General features: G+C 50.7%; 1 protein-coding gene across 3 annotated transcripts in view; it reads right to left on the bottom strand.

The window, feature by feature from the left end:
- Positions 1-14,709, bottom strand: part of CRACDL (CRACD like) — a 122,034-nt gene extending 107,325 nt beyond the window's left edge. Inside the window, exon 1 of one of the 3 annotated variants that reach the window (XM_030838863.2) lies at positions 14,578-14,709. Coding sequence is in view for 1 of the 3 variants with exons in the window: in XM_060309582.1 (XP_060165565.1) it covers positions 9,308-9,324 (17 nt within the window). In the remaining 2 variants the exon portion in view is untranslated. Of the gene's footprint in view, positions 1-9,307; positions 9,328-14,113; positions 14,130-14,577 lie in introns of those variants that run through there. The other 2 variants (XM_060309581.1, XM_060309582.1) reach the window with 2 other exon arrangements.
- Positions 14,710-19,977: the final 5,268 nt, after the last annotated feature.

Raw genomic sequence — 19,977 nt, 5'->3', positions numbered from 1 at the left:
TTTTGATTCCCCCTGGTGAGACACAACCATTTTGACTTGTGGCTTCTGCCTCTGGTATCACATGTAGAAAGATGTTCCTCATCCCATCATTTCTTAAATTCTCAACTGAAGTAAATTTAATGACTTCATTTTTACATTTAAAATTGCAATCCACATGGAATACATTTTGGGGTTTGACATGAGTGAGAAACCTGATGGTTTTCCTAGTGGTTAAATATTAACTAAATCTATTAACTTTTATTTCCCAGACTTTCTAGTCTGCTCCATGGATATGCTTTCAATTACCAGCCCCAAATCAAAATGTTTAAAGTATTATAAGTTTATAATATGTTTTAATATCTGATAGGTTATCCACCAAGATCCTAGCTGGGAGTTGCATTAACTCCATCTTCATGCAGGTTCTGTACATTTCCCATCAGCACCCTTCCCGGGAATCCATCTTTGATTCTGTCATTGGTGGAAAAGCTTCCCCGTCGCATTTCCCGACTATCTTAGGGGCAGACAGGCGAATTGTGAACACTTCCGCATGTAGGCGCTGTCTCTGCAATGTCCCCCAGCCAAGCACAGCTGGTTCCAAAGCCTTCACTGAGTGAGTGGTCGCCCCTGCAGGCCCCCAGGGCTGTGGCCACTAAGGGGCGCCCGCGCTTTCCTCCTCGGTCTCGCGGCAGCCTCCTCTTTTAAACCCCTCCGCCCTCGACAGCCCTCTACACAGCCCATGCCCTGTCCCATCAGATACAGCCTGTCCCACACACACCAGACCCTTCTCCCAACTGGAGGTGTCGCTCCCTGTAGCAACGACCTTCACTCCTCTAGATCCATCCACTGCTATGTCTACCGCACCTCAAAAGTGCTTCCGGGACTGAACCCCCTTCTGGTTGCACACCCTCCCCCCGCCCCCGAGCTGCTTGTCCCCCGCTCCTGTTCTCAGTGTGCCTGAAGGGTGGAGTTCAAAACTAAACAAAAACTCAGTATATACAGTTTTTTAAAAATCAGTGTAGTGCGTATTTGAAAGGTGCTAAGAGAGTAGATCTTAAAAGTTCTCATTACAAAAAATTGTGTAAATGTGTACGGTAGCGGATGTTAACCAGAGTTATTGTGATCATTTTGCATTATATATAAATATTGAATCATTATGCTGTACACTGGAAACTAATGTCAATTATAGCTCAATAAAAAATAAAATAAAATAGCAAAAATAAGTAAAATAAAATGTTAGGAATTTTTTAAAACTCCCCACTGGGTTTGCACCTTGTGGAGGAGCCCTTACTTATCCAGTTTACTTTCTGATAAGCTATGCACACGTCTGTGCCCTGTCAGCTGATGCTGGGAAGGCCCGGCCCACAGTCAGCTGTCCTGCCCCAATCCCAGTGCCGTGCACTCGGCTGCAGCAAGTGTGTGCTGATAAATTGGGTGAAGGAAGCTGGAAATGTGCACCTTGGGTATGGAGAAGCCAAAAGGAAGAATGATTCCAGGAAGACCGGGAGGCCCGAGGGGCTGAGGACAAAGGAGCGTTTGTGCCTCTTCAGAGCAGATGGGGTGCAGGCCAGCCCAGCCCTGCACACCTGGAATCTTCCCCAACAACTGTTTGGGCTCCTCCCTCCTGCAGGAAGGTGGGAGCCCGGGTCCTGGAAATCAGATCTGCCCAACCGTGGCCCAGACACGCTCAGGTGAAGGCCAAGGCCCTCAACCCTGGCCACGCAGCAGATTCACCCGCAAAAGCTTGTTAAACACAAAGTACGGTCCCACCCAGACCTCCTGAGTCAGCAGGGTAGGTGAGGCGACGGCAGCCTCAAGCAGGCTGATATCAGGCCAAGGTACAGCCCAGGCAATCACCCTCCGCCTCCTTGGCCTCCCTTGAATGACAAGGTGGACCAACAAAGGAGAAGAAAATAACGCTTGACAATGCCTGGAGGCCAGGTCTTACAATTGCATTGGTATAAAGATGAATATATTATTGTATACTAAAACATTTTCTTGAACCTAAAGTTCATGTTTTCCTTCTGATTTTAGAAGAAATTAAGACATTTCTGTGGGCCCCTAAAGCTATTACGGACGCTCAGCACTGTGCGTCCTGTGTCCACTGGGCCGGTGGGCCCTGCCCCACCGTGAGCCCCACAGGGTTCCCTGGACCCTCCCCACGGAAACTGGCGCAAGCTCGGCCAGTGCCTCTAGGACCCAGGCCCCAGGCACCCCACCCCAGAGGATCTGCTGCCCTCACCCGTCACATTCATTGCACTTATGCTTATATTTCAGTGCTGTTTAGACTGTGGGCTCCATGGACCTTGATAATGTGTACTGAAGGCACACTGAAAAGAACAAACAGCAGGGAACTTCTACCAGTGGGACTACTGGATGAAACGATAGGTTTGTCTGAGGACTTTTGCCTGATTTTCTTGGCTCCGTGTTTCATATTCAAATTAGCTTGACATGCAGCTCTCTCTCGCAGGTGAATAAGAAGCCACGGTGGCCTGTGAGACCAGGCTGCTGAGGGAACAACGTGCCTGCTAGAGTCCTGGATCCTTCTGTTAGGATCCAGGTATAAAAGTGGGGTCCTGGTGCCTCATGGTCCCTAAGTGGTTAAGACATCCTGTGTACTTCTAATGCTAAAGCTCTCCTGGGCTGTGACACTTCAGACCCTTTGGAAGTTAGTGCAGTGGCTGACGCTTGGGGATTGCTTTTTAAAAATCAATCCTGGGGATTCCTGGCAGTCCAGTGGTTAGGACTTGGCGCTTTCACTGCCAGGGTCCAGGTTCGATCCCTTGTCAGGGAACTAAGATGCCATAAGCCAGCGGTCTCCAACCTTTTTGGCACCAGGGACTGGTTTCGTGGAAAACAATTTTTCCACGGATGGGGGGTGGGGGAGGATGGTTCAGGCGGTAATGCAAGAGATGGGGAGCGATGGGGAGCGGCAGATGAAGTTTCGCTCGCCTGCCACTCACCTCCTGCTGTGCGTCCCGGTTCCCAACAGGCCTCAGACTGGTACCGGGGGTTGGGGACCCCTCCCATAAGCCATGTGGCATGACCAATAAATAAATAAATTAGTTAATTAATTAATTCTGAAATCCTGAAATAGAGAAAACTAAGCAGTAATTAGTACTTGGAATTTTGGTATTATTCAGCCTATTACATCTCTTAAATTTGTCTTCATGTTTGGTTACCTCTTTTAGACCATTTTTTCTTAATTCATATGTTTTCTTTTAATTAAGGTATGTTTGTCCTAAAAAGAAAACATTTGGGAGTAGAAAACTACACTTTGTCTCATAGCTGGAGTGAAGCTTCATCCACTGCAGAAGCACCCCCTGGTGGAACCTACTGAAATTGCAAGCAAAGTACCCAGGAGGAAAAAGCAAACTGCAAAAGGGCATATCCACTTTTTTGAAAGGCTACAAATATGAAATCTCCAAACACAGATCCTTAGTTCTTTACCTGTGAATCCCTGATAAAGAAGCATTATATAGAAATGGTATCAATATTATGTCACATACATATGCAGGTTATTATTTTTACTTTACTTTTTTTATACATCTTTATTAGAGTATAATTGCTTTACAATGGTGTGTTAGTTTCTGCTTTATAACAAAGTGAATCAGCTGTACATATACATATATCCCCACATCTCCTCCCTCTTGCGTCTCCCTCCCACCCTCCCTATCCCACCCCTCTAGGTGGTCACAAAGCACCGAGCGGATCTCCCTGTGTAGGTTATTATTTTTAAATAAGTGTAGATGTGATTAATAAAATATGTCATCTAGATGAGCCTCAAAATTCATACTGTCTTTTTGTTTATATACTGATATATTAAAAATGTAACTGCTGTCATGTGGAAGGTTTCCCTAACTGTCCAATGTTACAAAGGGACACTCCTACTCAGAAAGACCAGGAACTCTGGCTTTAGGGGAGAACTGACAGCCTTTAAGAAACCAAACACCATGGCAGACCATCCTGGATGTTGTGTCTTGAATTCAGATGGGAATTCCACTTTGATTGACAGTGAAGAGCTTAAACTGCAACTTCACACAAAAGACTACACATCCATGAGAAGAGCAAAGAACTGTTGTAATGTCATGTTGATATTACAGCGGAAGTGTTTATTTGGGAATTGGGGAGAAACAAGAACAGAGGATGTTTGGGAAGTATCTGCTCCCTTGGCTAATCCTGCCGGCACATGGTGAACCGTTCACTTGGGATTGCCCCGTGGAGCCCGAGAGACTCAGGATGCAGCCACCCTGGTGTGCCAGCCAACCACTGACCTGGGGACAAGGCAGGATCCCAGCACCGGTCGCTCCGGACCCCCTCCCCCACCCCCAGGGGCTTCAGGTGACCACCTCCCTCTCTGCCCACCTAGGTGTCCCCGGATGGGGACAGGCACACACGCCACTTTCACCTCCTGAGCTTTCGTTTCCTCACCTCCAAATAGGGATAATTGTTTGTACTCTTTAAGGTTGCTGCCAGAACCAGTGGGATCATGTATTCCTTAAGCACCCAACAGTGCCTCGAACACAGCCCATGTTCAGCCCACCGGGGCTCCAACCCGTCCCCCTCACTCGACACTACACTTCTTATTCTCTCAGATGGCACGTTACAGGCAACAGTACCCCAGCTGGTCCACACAACGACCCTCAGAGGTAGGGGCTCGTCCCATCCCATTTTCCAGATGGGAAACAGAGGCGCTGAGAGGCCACGTGGCTGGAGAATGCGAGAGTCAGGCTCTGCACCCAGAGCTCCCAGTCACGAGGCCTTGTTCAATTTTAACTAGGAATGTTCTAACATTAAAAAAGAGAGAGAGGTAAGTAAGGCTTAATTATAATAACACATCCTTTTTAACTCACTCTTGTCCACTGGCTACAGCATACCTGCCACTTCCACACAAACGACTGCCTTTGCTTCTCCCAACAACCCTGGAGGAAAGTGAGCCCGAGGCCCACTGGGTCGGCCCAGCCCCCAGCCCATGCCCTCAGCTGTCTCCCCACCTGCCACCTCCCCTCCTCTGCTTTCCTGCAGAAGCTGCTGCAGGCGGCGGATGCAGGAGGGAAGAGGAGGGTCCCCAGAGACTCCCGCCCCGCGTGGGTGTCATGGAAGCAGCTCTGGGGGGAAGTGGCCTGGAACAAGGAGCCCCTCCCGTGCCCCAGGCCTCGTGCACACCCTGGGGAGTAACTTGCCAAGTTCACTCCCACTAAGAGAAACCCTGGGCCAGTTATAAGGACATTTCCAGACCATTTCCACATTAACAGTTCAAGAGGTTGACAAGGAAGAGTTCAACAGGCGACAAGGAAAGGACACTGGGTTCAATTCCCTGCTCCACCGTGGACTGGCTGTCTAGGTAAGTCTCATAACCGCTCTGTGCCTCAGTTTGCTCCTCCAGAAAATGGGAATAAAAATGGGGGTGGGGGTAAAGCAGTCCTGGCAGCACCTGGCGTGTTACCTAAGGAACAAACAGTCTGTTTTCAAGGGGAAATCATCTCCTGAGAGACGAGGGGGTGGAGGTGGGTCCACAGCTCTGTTGCTCACTAGCTGAGGGGCCCTGGCCAAGCTACTTGGCTTCTCTGGGCCTCAGTCTCCTTATCTGTAAAATGCACAGGGTGATCGTAAGGACAAAAGGAGATGCTGAAGATGAAAGACCCAGAATGATGCGTGGCCTCAACATCACCTGCTCTCTGTGCTGGAAAGAGACTCATCTAATCTGGAAAGGGACTCATCTAATCGCACACATACTCACAGCTTAGTAACTATTTGAAAGCACAAGATTCGGGGAGGGGGAGGTTATGCAATAGGCAGCCTGGATTATCCAATGTATCTATGCCACATGCACAAAATTCAGAATCTCATCGTACGTGCTTAGAAAAACGGAAAGAAACACCTGTTGCTGGTAAAACAATTATTTCAGTTTACTTCATCATATACAATCAATGTATAACCCCCTAAAATTAAAGAAAGGCAAATGTCTGTTACATATAAACCACAGAAAGAAGGTGTTGTGGAAACCTAAGGCACATCACTTGGGATACAGCAAATCACGATTACTTTCTCTTTTTTAAAAGACATGGGTTCCTTTGATGCGCCTCGCTGAAAGCATGACCTGCTGGACCCTCCAAGGACTAGTCCCAAGGGCTGTGTCGGCCCACCTGGAGATGGAGGGGGCCGAGCCCCCTTCTCACCCCTACCACCCCCCTCAGAGCTTCGAGCTGGGGAGCACCGGCTTGTTTTAAACAGTCCATCTCTAAAGGGGGAGCACACACCATGAGGGCCAGAGAACCTGTTGAGGGTCAGGAGAGCGTGCACCCCCAGGCTGGGGTTGCCCCCCTGCTGTCACCCAAACACCCCCCCACCACCACGGCTCTGGGTTGCTAAGGACACAGTCTTTTCTGGAATCCTTCCTCGGCAATGCTTTCCTGGAACAACTGAAAATACAGAAACCACGCAGAGGGGGAGCTTGGAGCTATACAAACACCTGAATTCACACTAATTACACATAAAGGCCGTTGGAAGAGGCAGGGAGAAATACGTTTCATAAACTACCTGCTGGTCAATTATGGGTCATGAAAAAAAATTGGCTATTAACTTAGCATAAGCTAACTCCTGCTTCCTACCCACGCCTGACAGCTCAGGGCTGCTCAGTGTGAAGGGGCAACAGAACCCAGGGTCCCCCAGAGAGAAAAGAGCCAGCCCACAGCTTCCCACAGGCAGGCCTCAGGGGGCCTGATTTTCAAATACATGGTCTGTATAGAAGGCAAGTCTGCAGGCGCTATTCGTATGTGGCTTCACCTTGAGATAGATACTGATATATAGAGACAGATATATAGTGTTTCTTTTTTTACCTATTTGAAGCTCAGGCTGGAGAGGCTGCCAATCTGGTTTCTAAGACTGAGCAGGAAGGGGGCTGGGGTCATGTCAAAAGGGGTCTGAAGAGAAGGGGACTGAAATGAAAACCTTATCAGGGAAACGACCTTGACCTTCTCTGGAGAGGACAAATGATTGATTCTGCAAGGCAGGGACCAGGCCCACAGAACCCATGGCTAAACTCTGTGAACTTCACCCGTCTGCATCAAATAGAACACAAAAAGTACAAAATATTTTTTTAAGAAGAAAGAGAGAAGGGCTGAGATACAGTTCAGCCCACCTGCAGGCTTGCTCACTGCCTGCTAGAAGCTAGAAAAGCAAGACCACACTTCCCGGCCTCCATCCAGGCCACGCTCCCCACGAGGTGGAGTTTCCTGTGCCTCTTTGCTAACAGGCACCACCACGGAGGCATCAGATTTTCCCACGGGTGGTGATGGGGGTCCCAGGTGATCCACCGGCCACAGCTCCGCGACGATCGCCGAGCAGCAGGTGGGACCCTCCACGCGGTGGGTCTGGGGTGGGAGGCAGCTCCCGGCGGGACAGCTCTGCAGCGTTGCTCTGGGGGTCACCCCTGCGGGTCTGGCCCAGGGCTGAGCTTTCAATGATTCTGTTATCCCTGAATTTCCTGCATTAAATCCTCTTCTCCTTAAACTAACCAGAGCAAATCCTGAATAGCACAGATGCTGACGATGCCGTCGACCAAGATCCATGAAATCTCGTGGGGAAAAAAAACTTTAGTGTGGAAAAAAAAAAAAAGACTCTGGGCAGGACACCTCAAAGGAGGAGGCTTGTACATAGACAGGAAATCTACTTATGAGACAGGACGTCAAAGGAAGCGACCAGACAACATACAAAAGAGCACTGACAACGGCCTTCACTGTCGTGCTGCTAAACGGTGACAGACTGAAAATGACCTAAGGAAACGTCCATCCGACAGAGGGCTTGGTGAGTAAGCGGGGGCCACCCGGACCATGGAATCCCTCGCAGCCATGACAGCTGGTGCTAAGGAAGCGTATCCGACCATGTGGAAAAGAGCTACTCATTTTGAAAAGGCAGCCCAGAAAACAGTGTAGGCATTACCTCTTTGTATTAATATATACTTCTGTGCATACACGTATGTATGCGTATTCGGAGCAGCAGGGACAAAGTTTGGAAGGATACGCCCCCAAATGTTACCGAGCTGCCTCGTGTTCTGCCCTCTGGCTTGCTGGATGGGAGAGTCTGTCTGTTATGCAGCACCTGGCCTCGGGCCACCCGAGGGGGGCAGCCTGCCAGGACGGAGCCAAATCACAAGCCTGGTCGGGGCCCCAGGCGGCTGGACGACCCGTCCCACGCCGCGTTCACCACCTTCCAGGCCCTCCCCGCTTGCTGGCCTGGCCGAGTCCTGTCTGCAATGGTCCCTCTGCCACCTAGAGACCCCGGGATACCCATGGAACGCTCCCAACGACTTCAGCTCTAGAACGTGGTACCGGATAAGCCTTGCTTACCAGAACCCCTCGACGCACAGACCCGTCTTCGCTCGCGAAGGCCACACAGCAGCAAGATGATACCAGCTAAGCCTCGGAAAGCAGGTGGCGCACATCTGCAAGATGTTCTGTGTTCGTACACTAAGAGCCCATTCACACCCTGAAAGTACACTGGAAATGCTAATACACCATGATTTAAAGATCTGATTTCCAATGGACCATGCAGCTGACACCTAGCAAATATACAGGGCCGAGTCTATCCCCATGGAAATGACCCCAGGGCACGGAGGATGAACCACCAGGTGGAGTGGCGTGGCCGCCTGGTTCAGACGTCGACCCCCCAGCAAACGCCACCCTCCTTCTCCTCACTTCCATCAGCAGAGTTAGCACTGCAGCTGCTAAGTCAGGAACCTTCCACGCAGACGGACCCATAAGAAAGCTCCTGCTACCACTCCTTGCGGAGGAGGTCAGGGAGAAAGGATGAATAATTAACAGGCAAGCTGATGGAACCTCGGGATTAGGAGTTAGGTATCAAACCCAGGTTAGAATAGCTGGTGCCAGTGCAGACGCTGCTTCGGAGCAGCTCCCTGCATTTCCCACGTGGGCTGCAGAGCCGTGAGGAGAACTCAAGGGACCCAGGTCAGAGCCTTCATGGCCACCGCACCTGCCCCTGCACCCACGAGGTGCTGAGGCTGTGCCTGCCCCAGAGCTGCAAGCAGACCAAGAGCGAAGAGCTGAGAGCAGCTTGCACAGGCTCGCAGCAGCGTCTACAGAAAGGACAGCAAAGGGGATGGATGACTAAGTGGAGATAAAAACTCAGGAAGGAGGGCATGTGTGCATCCAACACAGAGAGGTGGGGAAGGACGGACAGACACCCGATAGTCATGAGGTGCTAAATATACCCAGGCAGCTGGGCAGTAAATATTCATGATACACTAATGTTGAAAAGGTTCTAAATATTCATAATATATTCACAGGCAGGAGACTAAATATACAACAGGAACCTGATACTGGCTGTCATTCGGTTACCCACTGGTGACACCGACTGTGGTCCTCTGATCCACGCTGTTCATGAGGCTCACCGGCAGGCCACAGATGTGGCCGGGCAGAACTGTCCCTACGGCTCCCAGCAGAACGTGTGTGTGTGTGTGCGCGCGCACGTCACTGGCCCAGGGCACCTCCCATCTGCGGCCCTGCTGCTAGTACTTGTAAGCACACGTTAGCGGGGAAAGCTGACACTGCAGAGGGAGATGGGCCACGCGAACCCTGCACGCCCCAGGACTCAGGGTCTGAGGCTCTCCCACCTGCTGAATGGAAATCAGAGGAATTCCCACCTGTGTCACCCTCTCCTACCTGTGTTACCTTCCCCGTCTTTCTGCCCTGGCTCTTTGCTTTAACTTGCATCAAGGTCCTTTCCCACAGGACATCGACCACTTAGCCCTGCTCAGGGGTGCTCTGTAGAGCACACTTGCTCATTTTCCTGGAACGCCATCAGATCTCAGCTAAGGAAGGACCCTTTATTGCTTTAGGAGACTTTATTAGGGGTTCCTAATTGAGAACTATAATAAACACCCTTTTGCCTTCTAAGAAAGACAATGGAAGAGTAACAGCCACAAATAATTTATGAAGCATTTTCTCCGCTGATACAGTACATCAAGTGATGCTTGTGTGTGTGTGTGTGTGTGTGTGTGAGCACGTGTGTCCCTACCCCCAGGCTATGGGGTCGCAGGGACTCTAAGTGGCAGAGCGGAAACCAAAGCCCTGACTGCCCGCCTCGGCTGGACAACCTGCTTTAAGAAAGCAAAACACCTCTGACATTTTCATGTCCACACTTGGGACAGCTGTTCTGAGACCAGTTTCTTGGGAAACTTGCACACCTCAGCTGATGCTTCTGTTGTCTCCCACAGATGTGAGAATCTGGGGATAGAAACAATGGTCAGATTGGTGTTTGGACCCCAGGGGTGAAGGTGGGTACTCCAGAAGTTCTCAAACTTCATACATTCAAAAGCCCGTCCCACACATCAGGGCTAGGAAGACACTTGAGCAAATAAATAACTTCCTACTCCTCACCTTTCAAAAGGCTCTTCTGTAATTTCTTTTCACGGATAGCTTAACCATAAGAAAAATAACTGGGAGCCCTTCCTACCCGGAATCTACACAGGAACAGTGCAAGTGTCTGCACGGAGCTAGTGGCCAACACCGGTGAGGGGGCATCCCTAGTGGTGTGGCCACACCTGTCTGATCATTTCTTGTCAATCTGCTGCTAAGTTTGCTGAGCATCCGCCCCCCCACCCCATGCCATCTACTGGTTTGTGACCCACTGAGCTCAGGGTTATGGGTCATAGCACGTTAAAGCAATACAAAGGATGCCGCCGTAACTCCTAAGAATCACCGATGTGTCTTAAAGGTCCATTTACCTGAGCTGAAAGTTTGAAATGAGTTTCCAGGTGCAGATAACTAAGAATAACAGGGTTAGATGAGAATTCCTCTGATTTCCATTCAGCTGGGGGAAAAGACCAGGCATTTAGAAAGCTGACCGTGCCTGTTGTCCTTTGTACAGATGACACTACCTGTACCAGGGTTTACAGGTACCCTTGACAACAAAACGGATAAGCACAACACCAGGAAGGGTCAAGTCACAGGTGGGACCCGAAAGGCCACTCCTGGGGCAGCCTTCTGTCTCTAGGAATTCAAGAGCTCCTTCCCAGGGGAAGTTCTCTTTCATCTCACGTCTGTGTGGCCAAGTCTTAATGTTACTTAAAGTCCCACCTCCTCTGAGAAGCCTTCACTGGCCACTTAACCTTCCACGCATGGAGTGTGAACTAAACCCAGGGCTCTGGGTGTATAGCTTTAGGTTTCATAAGAGCTAATCATATTCTCCAGACAATTCCCAAGGACCCTGAAGCATCAATTATGACTTGAACTTTTCTGTATTTTTCCTGCTGCTTTTAGTAAAATGCCAAGCATACAGTGGGTCGTTCTGACGATGAAGCAGCAGCGGCAGAAATAGGGTGACTGTTCGGAAAACACTAATGCATGTGAAACTGGTCTACCGGGCTGGGCTCAGTAGTGTGTAGGCAGACAGCTCTGCTCTCCCCCCACCACCAAAGCTTCAAAGCTGCTCTTTCTCCATTTCCTCCCAGCCCCAGACTGGCAACTCCAACAGGCCCTACAGCCTTTCCAGTCTTTTTCAGGTACTAAGAAGCCCAGTGCACATAACCGAGGTCAGCGACCCAGAAGATGGGGCGGGGGGAGAGGGAGTTTCCAGTCTATTTCCCCAGCTTGCTCCCCACCCTGCTTCCTTCCCACCTTGCCAGAGTACATCTGGTTTCTCCAGGGATGGGGGAGTTAAGAGAAAAAGATGTTGAAATTCCCTTTACACATCAAGAGCTTTACTCTAAGCCACAATGTCCAGAAGACAGGAGACACAACCTAAGAAAGATTCCTGCCCTGCAGGTGGAAAAAAGTTCTTCTGGTACCGGGAGAGAGGAGCCTGGGAGCCCCCTGGCCCTTTGCACCGTGCCTGGAGGAGGAGAGGCGGTGCGGGAAGAAAAACCCCCAGGAGGTGGAGGGGGATGGAGAAGGCGGGGGGAGTCTGTCCTTCCTCCTGCTGGTAGCACAGGGACTGCTCAATACAGCAGGTATGGGGGCCTGGGCTGTTCCACACAGACTGGGCAGGTTCCCAGGTGCCCAGCAGGGACCTGGTGGAGACCCAAGGGGGTGGGGACCTCAGGACCAGATGCAGGAGCCGGGTCCCCAGCTGTGGCTCACCCCAGTGACACCCGGCTGGACAATAGGCAGTGGAAACAGAAAAAGGAGGCTCAGTCGTGGGAAACCCATCAGAGGACAGCAAGGGGCCACTCTCCCCCATGCCCCGATGTAACTGCAACCTTCTCCTGGAGCCCAGAGACCACCTGCGGTGAGAAGGGGCCCCAGAGGGTGACGTGGGGAGACAGAGACTGACTCTGAGGGACTAAGCTGCTTTAAGCTAGATAGCGGCTGAGAGAAACTCACTAGAATTAGGCTCAGGAAAATCACGATCATGACCTAGGACTAGATATATCAAACGGGAACCAAAGTCCGTTTGGGGCAGCGAAATTAAGCTCACCTATAAAAATCTTTGCCCATCACAACTGGTGGCTGGTGACCTTCACCCTTCCACGATAAAGCTGGGCAAGAAACATCTCTACTCGGATTCAAATGCTTCCGCAGGGTCTCCATGCAACACAAACAGCGTTTATAAAAGTGTGTCTGGGGGCTTCCCTGGTGGTGCAGCGGTTGGGAGTCCGCCTGCCAATGCAGGGGACATGGGTTCGATCCCTGGCCCGGGAGGATCCCACATGCTGTGGAGCAACTGGGCCCATGTGCCACAGCTACTGAGCCTGTCTGTGCTCTGGAGCCCGCGGGCCACAACGATTGAAGCCCGTGTGCCAGAGTAGCCCCCGCTCGCTGCAACTAGAGAAAGCCCGCACACAGCAGCAAAGACCCAACACAGCCAAAAAAAAATTAATTAAAAAAAAAAAGCGTGTCTGTGCACAAGGCACATGGCTAACCTCCAGAGGAAGAGCAGGTGACTGCAAGCTTGCCAAGGCAATCCAGGCCCCCTGAGCCATTGCGGAAAACTCACCCCCCAGAGGCCCAGGCACCTTCACCCACAGTCTCTCACTTAACCCTGTGAGCTGGCGATCACCACTCCCATTCTGCTGAGTCAAACTGACACTCAGCAAGATTCGGTGACCAGCTCAAGATGTCCAAGCTGAGTGACAATACGAACAGGACAGCCACCCTTTCGTGTGCCCCACGTGCCTGGTCCCACGCAGCGGCCACATGCTGTACGTGAGCTGCACAACACCCGTGGAGGGGCCACTTTTTAAAATTTTATCAACGAGGAAACGTGCTCAGAGAGGCTAAGAAACTTGACGCACAGGCAAGTCTAGACCGAGGGTGAGGCAAGCGAGGCCCTCGCTCCAGGCACAAAATGTAAGGCGGTACCAAAAACTCCAGAAGATAAATGTTATAATGAACTGTTTTAAAACATCAAAATTAACACAAAATCCGCATTGTACAAAACATCACAATTTTAAATAAAGACAGGATCCGTATTACTGATTTTTCCTTCTGCCTTAGGCTCCAATATGGCTCAGCACAGCACTGGGGCAGTGCCAAGAAACCAGCCCAGCTCAACCCTTCTCCACCGGCCCCCAAAGGCAGAGACCCCTGATGCTCCTGCACTGCCTCTAGATATGTTTCTCCTCACAATTTTATGACCTCAAAGGGCTGTAAGGAGTGATCAGGAGGCTCCATCATCGCAGGTGTGAGCTCCAGGGAGACCGGGGTCTAAACAGATTCTGTTCCATGGTCACGTGCACATGTTATGTAAATGAAGGAAGCGTGCAGGCTTGAATAACGGGGTGGGATATTTTAAGATATCAGTTGGGGAAGGTGTGGGGTGGGCTCGATCACACAGCTGCTTGTCTCCCACTGGATGGATTTCTGGCTCAAAATTAAGTTTTCAGCAGTGACACGATACCAGCTGCCGCCTGTACCTACGCAAGTCCAATCCAAACGGTGGCATTCCTTTTCACTTTGCATTTCAAAAGCCGAAGCTTAGTTGGTAACTACTACATTGGCGTAGCTACTTATGCTTTGATCACTTGTTCACCTCATATTAAAGCCTCGCCTGAGATGAAGTCTCTGTTCAACAAATATGTGTTGATTAAAAATTCGAACATTTCTTAGATCACACCCAGAACCTCGTACTAGCGGCTTGTAATCAAAGCCTAAAACCTGTATAACAAATCAACCATTACCTGGAGCAGGAGGAAAATAGTTTATGACTCTGTCCACTATTTTCTCCTGCCGTGGCCATTAGCGACGGGAGGCACAAATACTTCCGTCTACTAACAACTTCAACCCTGCAGACCGTCTTCCCTCTTTTCTATTTTCTGAACACGATCAACTGCGAGGCTTCCCCTCACGACGCAAAGTCGTCCGGCAAAGTGAGCAAAGGGAAACTTCGGGCGCTTGCGGGAGCGCGTCCGGCTAGACTCGGCCCTGGGCCAGCGCTGCCCCGAGAGGCGGCCGCGGGCAAGGCGCCCTGTCCGCGGTCCGAGGGGCACCTGGAGGCCCGCGCCCAGCCCTCGGCGCCCCGACCCCTGGCTGGCCGGCCAAGCCCGGCTCCCGGCCCGCGCCGTCCCCGCCCGGGTCCCCGCGCCGCGGTCCCCGGCCCACGCGCGCCCGCGGCCGCTCCACTCGGGTCCCCCCGCCCCGGTACCTGCACGGGAGCGCGGGCGGCTCCACGAAGCGCCGGAGGCTCGGTCGGCGAAGTGGGGGCGGCGGGACTGCGGCCGCCCCGGGAGCGCGGACGCCCGTTCCGCACGCGGCGCTGCAGGTGGCCGCCCGGCCTCGCCGCCGCCGGGTCGTGGCCCGGAGACCCGGACGCGGGCGGGGCACGACCCTCCGGAGCCGGCGCTCGCCCGGCCTCGTGCGCGCTCCCCGCCCCGGGCGCGCCGGCTCGGCTCGGCTGCTCTCGGCGCGGCGGGGGCGGACGCCGCTCAGCTCGCTCGCTCGCCCGCCAGTCGCGCGCACCTCCCCCGCGGCGCGCCACTCCCGCCGCCGGGCCGAGTCTGGCCGCGAGCTCGCGGGGAGGGGCGGGGGAGGTGGGTCCCGCAGGCCGGGAGGGCGCCGGGTGCGGACCTGGCTGCCCGCGGGAACCCCTCAGCAGCCTGCGGCGACCCCGCCTGGGCCGGCCCGTGCGGCGGCGCTGTCGGGGCTCCAGGCCTGGCTGCCCCCACTGAGCGGGGCCGGGGTCCGCCAGAGACCCAGACGACCCAGAAGACGAGGCGCCCTGGCCCCGCGCTCCTACGCGCCCCATCCGAGAGGGATGCGGCCCCGACTCCAGCCTCGACCTCGGGGGTCACCTGGGGGTCAGCGGCCCGACGGCCGGGTCCAGAGGGAGGGCGCCGTGGATGGGAATTGTACGTTTGAATAAAAGTAAAAGTTGTTCTTTTTTTTATAACCGTCTGGGTCCGGAGCGTCTACGAGCTAATTAGGGAAGATGCCGCCCTGTCTTGGGTTGAATCATGGTTGTGACACTGCAAGTGGTGGAAGAAAGAAAGGCTGCTGACAGCTTCCCAGCCTCACTGGCTCCCCTTTGCTTCTTTTAGAGACGGGCTGGTCCAGGTAAGGAGAGCGTCTTAGGAAACGTGGCCTCGGGTGGTCGCTCAGCGAGTCAACTAGAGAGCCGGCCTTTAAGCCTGGGCCTGCGGAGCGCACAGCCCGGAACACCTCCACTCCAACCATGTGCCCCCAGAGCAGGGAGCTTTCCCGGCAGGGAGGGAAGACGCACGTGAACTGTGACCCGCAGGAGGCCGAGACCACGACAGCTGACCCTTGAGAAACTTCCATGCCAGCTGGAAGAGCTCATGCTAGCTGGCAGAGCTCATGCTAGCATCACGGAGTAACACTCGAGTGATAGCCGACATCTGAATCATCAGCTATCTCAGCGCCGTTATATGGGGACACGCCCGGAATCCGCGCCACATCTTGGGGTGGTGGGTTTGGGGATTTTCCCTGCGTACGCTGAGGACTGGAGAAGCCTGCGTTTGTACCACTATCTGCAGCAGAGCCAGGGTGGAAGCCTGGAAGGGGCTCTCCCCACCCCTGGCTTTAAAGGGGATCAAAATCCCAAACACAAGAATCAAAGGCAGGGAAAAGAGGCTAAGGACAGATCTCATTTACTTGAGCACATAAAGAGAGGTTTACTCAAAAAAAATTTTTTTTCGTATAATCCCTTTGGTACAAGCCATTCTCTTAAAATCCCCCTTTGCCCTTAAATGCTTGAAATTCCCTGTGTGAAAGGAACGAAAATATATTGTGGATCAGTCTACTGCCCCCCAAGTCAACAACCTGCCCTCACGATGGACAGGTGACTCGTGACAGCCAGAGACAATGACTTTGTTAGGGGTGTGTGTTTGCTTTTTTCAGAACCGTCAGACTAAACTGAACAACTACAAACAAATCTACACTCCTTTCTCTCCTCTCCCACCTTGAGCCTCTGTTTCTTGCTCCTCAAAATCACATTTATTTTTTGTTATAACTAAATATTTATTGACTTCATAAATTCCCTTTCTAACTAAGGATTTCATTTGTTTCCAGAGTATCTTAAACCTCTGGCTTTATTTGTGTGTGCTGTGGGGGGCTTTTGAAGTTCCTGGAGGTTTTGAGGGGACAAAACCCAAAGTTCTTGGTGATTAGTTAAGGCTGGGAAAGAACACGGTGTCAACACCCACAATAGAAAGTGGTGAGGAGCTTTGTGAATAGGTTAGGAAAATGGGAAGTTACCGGCTTCTGGTAGAGCAAGCACCTTCATGCTTTAAAAGTGTTGAAAGGAAGAATGTCCCTTCCCCACACCCAGTCCCCAGGGCTCCTCCACACAGCCTTCGAGGGAGCTCTTCACCTCCATAATGGCTCTTGGACCAAACCTTGAAGCCAGGATGAGAAATGGCTAAAGTGAAGTTTTGCCAAAGGTTCCAAGGAAATAGTCTCCACGTGGAGTTTCTGGAAGCCTGCACAGACAACCATAAAGCTACGAGCATAGGATTGCATTTTGGTTTTGTTTGTTTGTTTTTTCTGGAACTCCAGAAAATCTCTCTCATCTATCCCTGAACACCTCCTCCCGGGGAAGGAGAACCTCACCGCCAAGGCAAAAGGAAAAGTCTGTGCTACCTCTAAATATACGGCACCTGATCAGGGAACACATTTTTATCAAACTGCAGGTGCTGTTCTAAACCATTTACAATTCGTCGCTCATTTAAACCATTCAGTCCCCAGGAGAGCCCTGAGCTAAGACCTGCTATTATCCCATTTTACAGATAAGGCACTGCCATCGTCTCCCTGTTGTGGAGGAATGAGGTGCCCAAGGTCAGGCAGGAAGGAAGTGGCAGAGCCAGGGATTGAACCCACCGTCTGCACTCTCGGCACTGAACAGGCTGCCTTTCTACAAGTGGCATCTAACGCTGCAAACTGAAAACACCTTTTAGCTTAAAAAGGGAAGGAGAATCACCCTCGCCCACACTCAGGAAGAGGCAGCTTCTGGGATCTCAGAAAACAAGAGTATTTAAGTCTAGTCTCCTCTTTCCTGAATCATCATTTAGTCAGACCAGAGGGCTGTCATTGATGGGTTGAAGAGGGGTTCGCCAAAGGTACCAGGCTCACTAGCCCAGGCTGGTACCCAGGAGACCCTTCTGCAGGACAGGGCTTCATCCCAGCCTTCTGCTCTTGGGTCTTCATAAGACTCTCAGCCTGCCTGTCTTCCGTTGGGTTCCAAAAATACAGACCCCATCAGGCACAGGTATCCCTACCTGGGCAGAGGATTTCATCCAAGGACCAGCCAGGAACCAACTAGGAGAAAAAAGATGTCAACCTTCTCATGACAGCAGGCCCGTTGCCCAGGTGAGCCTTGGTGACAGAGGTGGAACTGAGCTGCCTCACTGTCAGAGGTCCTCCTTCCTTGTCTTTTGTTTACATGGCATCGTCTGCCACCACACACCCAGGCAGGTACATTTTTGTCCACACAATCAAGCAGCTTGTGCATTTTTGCTCTAAGTAGTGATTACCTATTTTCAAGACCATCACAAGGGTCACGAGGCTCTGCATTGAGGTCACACCTTTATTTCAGTGGTTCTGAATGTTTTCTCATAAATCTTTACGATCTTAATTTTTTTGTAAAATAGATGTCTGATTGAAAGGCTGGACTTACGTTCAGAACAAGTTCAGGGCACTCTGTTTTCCTTGATGGAATGTTTTTTCCTAAGTTAGAAACTATTTATCCTTTTGGGCCAGTTTATTGATCTGTAGGAAGGTATTTCAGGTTTAGTGAGGTAGGGATATTCAGTAATTCTGGCTTAGTGTTGGCTGGGGCTGGGAGGTCACAGTTCTGCTAGAAGTTTATCATGGTTGATAAATTTCATACAATCTTAGGGTTTCAGGGTGGGTTAAATCTTGGCAGTGGTTTTTGATGACAAGATTTGGTTTGGTTTGTTTTCTGAGGTATAACGGACCTAAAGGACACATATCTCTGTGTTCAGCTTGAATTTTCGGTTACATATCATTTCTCTCATGCAACCATCATCCACATCAAGATCTAGAACATTCTTAGGATCTCAGGAAGCTTTCTTGTGCCTTTTTGTAGTCAGTGCACATACCCAAGCTAACCACTATTCCACACTGTTACCATAGATTAGTGATCTGTGTTGTTAAGGCTCATGAACAGGCATATGTAGACTGATACGGTATGTCTTCTTTTGTATCTGACTTCTGTTATTCAACACAGTGTCTGTGAGATTTATCCATGTTCTGTGTATCAGGTCATTCCTTTTGTATTGCTGTGTAGTATTCCACTGCATAGATATACCATAACTTACCCCTTCCACTCTTCTTAGGCATTTGGATTCTTTGCAAGTTTGGGATATTATAATATATCTGCTATGAACATTCTCATATATGTTTTTTGGTGGGCATAAGTACTCAGTTTTATCCAAGAGTGGAATCCTGGGTCATAGGACATATATAGTAAGTTTAACTTTAGTACTTACTACCAAATACCATCTCTCTACTGCATTGTTTTCCTTTGAAAGTATGATACAAAATTCTTTGACAAATATCTGTGTCCATAGTTTGTCTGCATTCATAATTATATCTTTAGGAGAGATCCAGAGAGGAGTTCCTGGGTCAATGGCTGTGAATGAGTCAGAGGCTCTATTAATCACAGGGTATGAAGGCTTCTTAGGTTGTAAGGCCTTAATGACACAATTGGATAATACTTTCACTCCTCTCTGGGCAGCTTCTTCTCCCATTCCCCACAGCAACTAGCCCTTACTGCTCTCATGCACCACGTGTTCTCAGCCCCCATCACACTCTTCCAAACAGATGGTCTGCTTCCTTTTTTTTCATAGAAAATCAAAGTTACTGGGCATGGAAATAAGTCTGCTAAGCAGCTGACCTTAAAATAGGGAGATTTTCCTGGATTATCTGGGCGGGTCTCGTGTAATCACAAGGGTGCTTAAAAGGGAAGAGGGAAGCAGCTGAAGACCAGAGACGTGGCGGCATGAGATAGACTCAGCTCAGTAGTGCTGAATTTGAAGGTGGAGGGAGGGGCCACAAGCCACGGAAAGTGGGCAGATTCTAGAAGCTCGAAAAGGCAAGGAAATGGATTCTCCCCTCAAGGATCCAGAAGGGACATAATCCTTCCAACACCTTGATTTTTAGCTTAATGAGACATATAGCAGACTTCTGCCCTCCAGACCTGTGAGATCATTAAACTGTGTTGTTTAAAGCACTAAGTTTGTGGTAATCTGTTACTGCAACAATAGGAAATGAATATGGAATTTATTTTAGAATTCCCTTGACTTATAGCTGGAAAGTCTATTTCTCCATGCCCACTCCCTGGCACAGTCTATAGCAGAGACCCCATTAGACATGCCTTGGCTCAATCGTAGCTGAATAAGCTTATTATTTTAAATGGAAATTATCATTCAATGTAGGATTCAGATTCTTAACTAAGGCTCTCCCAGGCACTTTTTTTTTTTTTTTTTGGACAAATGCCAGACGCTGACAGTCTGAAATTTTAGAGCCTTGGGCAGCCATTTAAATACCCTTCGGCAATTTATAGGCC

This window comes from Globicephala melas, chromosome 12 (genome assembly GCF_963455315.2).
Source record: "Globicephala melas chromosome 12, mGloMel1.2, whole genome shotgun sequence".
NCBI lineage: Eukaryota > Metazoa > Chordata > Mammalia > Artiodactyla > Delphinidae > Globicephala > Globicephala melas.
The sequence above is the reverse complement of the archived record's forward strand: the minus strand, read 5'-3'. Positions and strand labels throughout refer to the sequence as shown.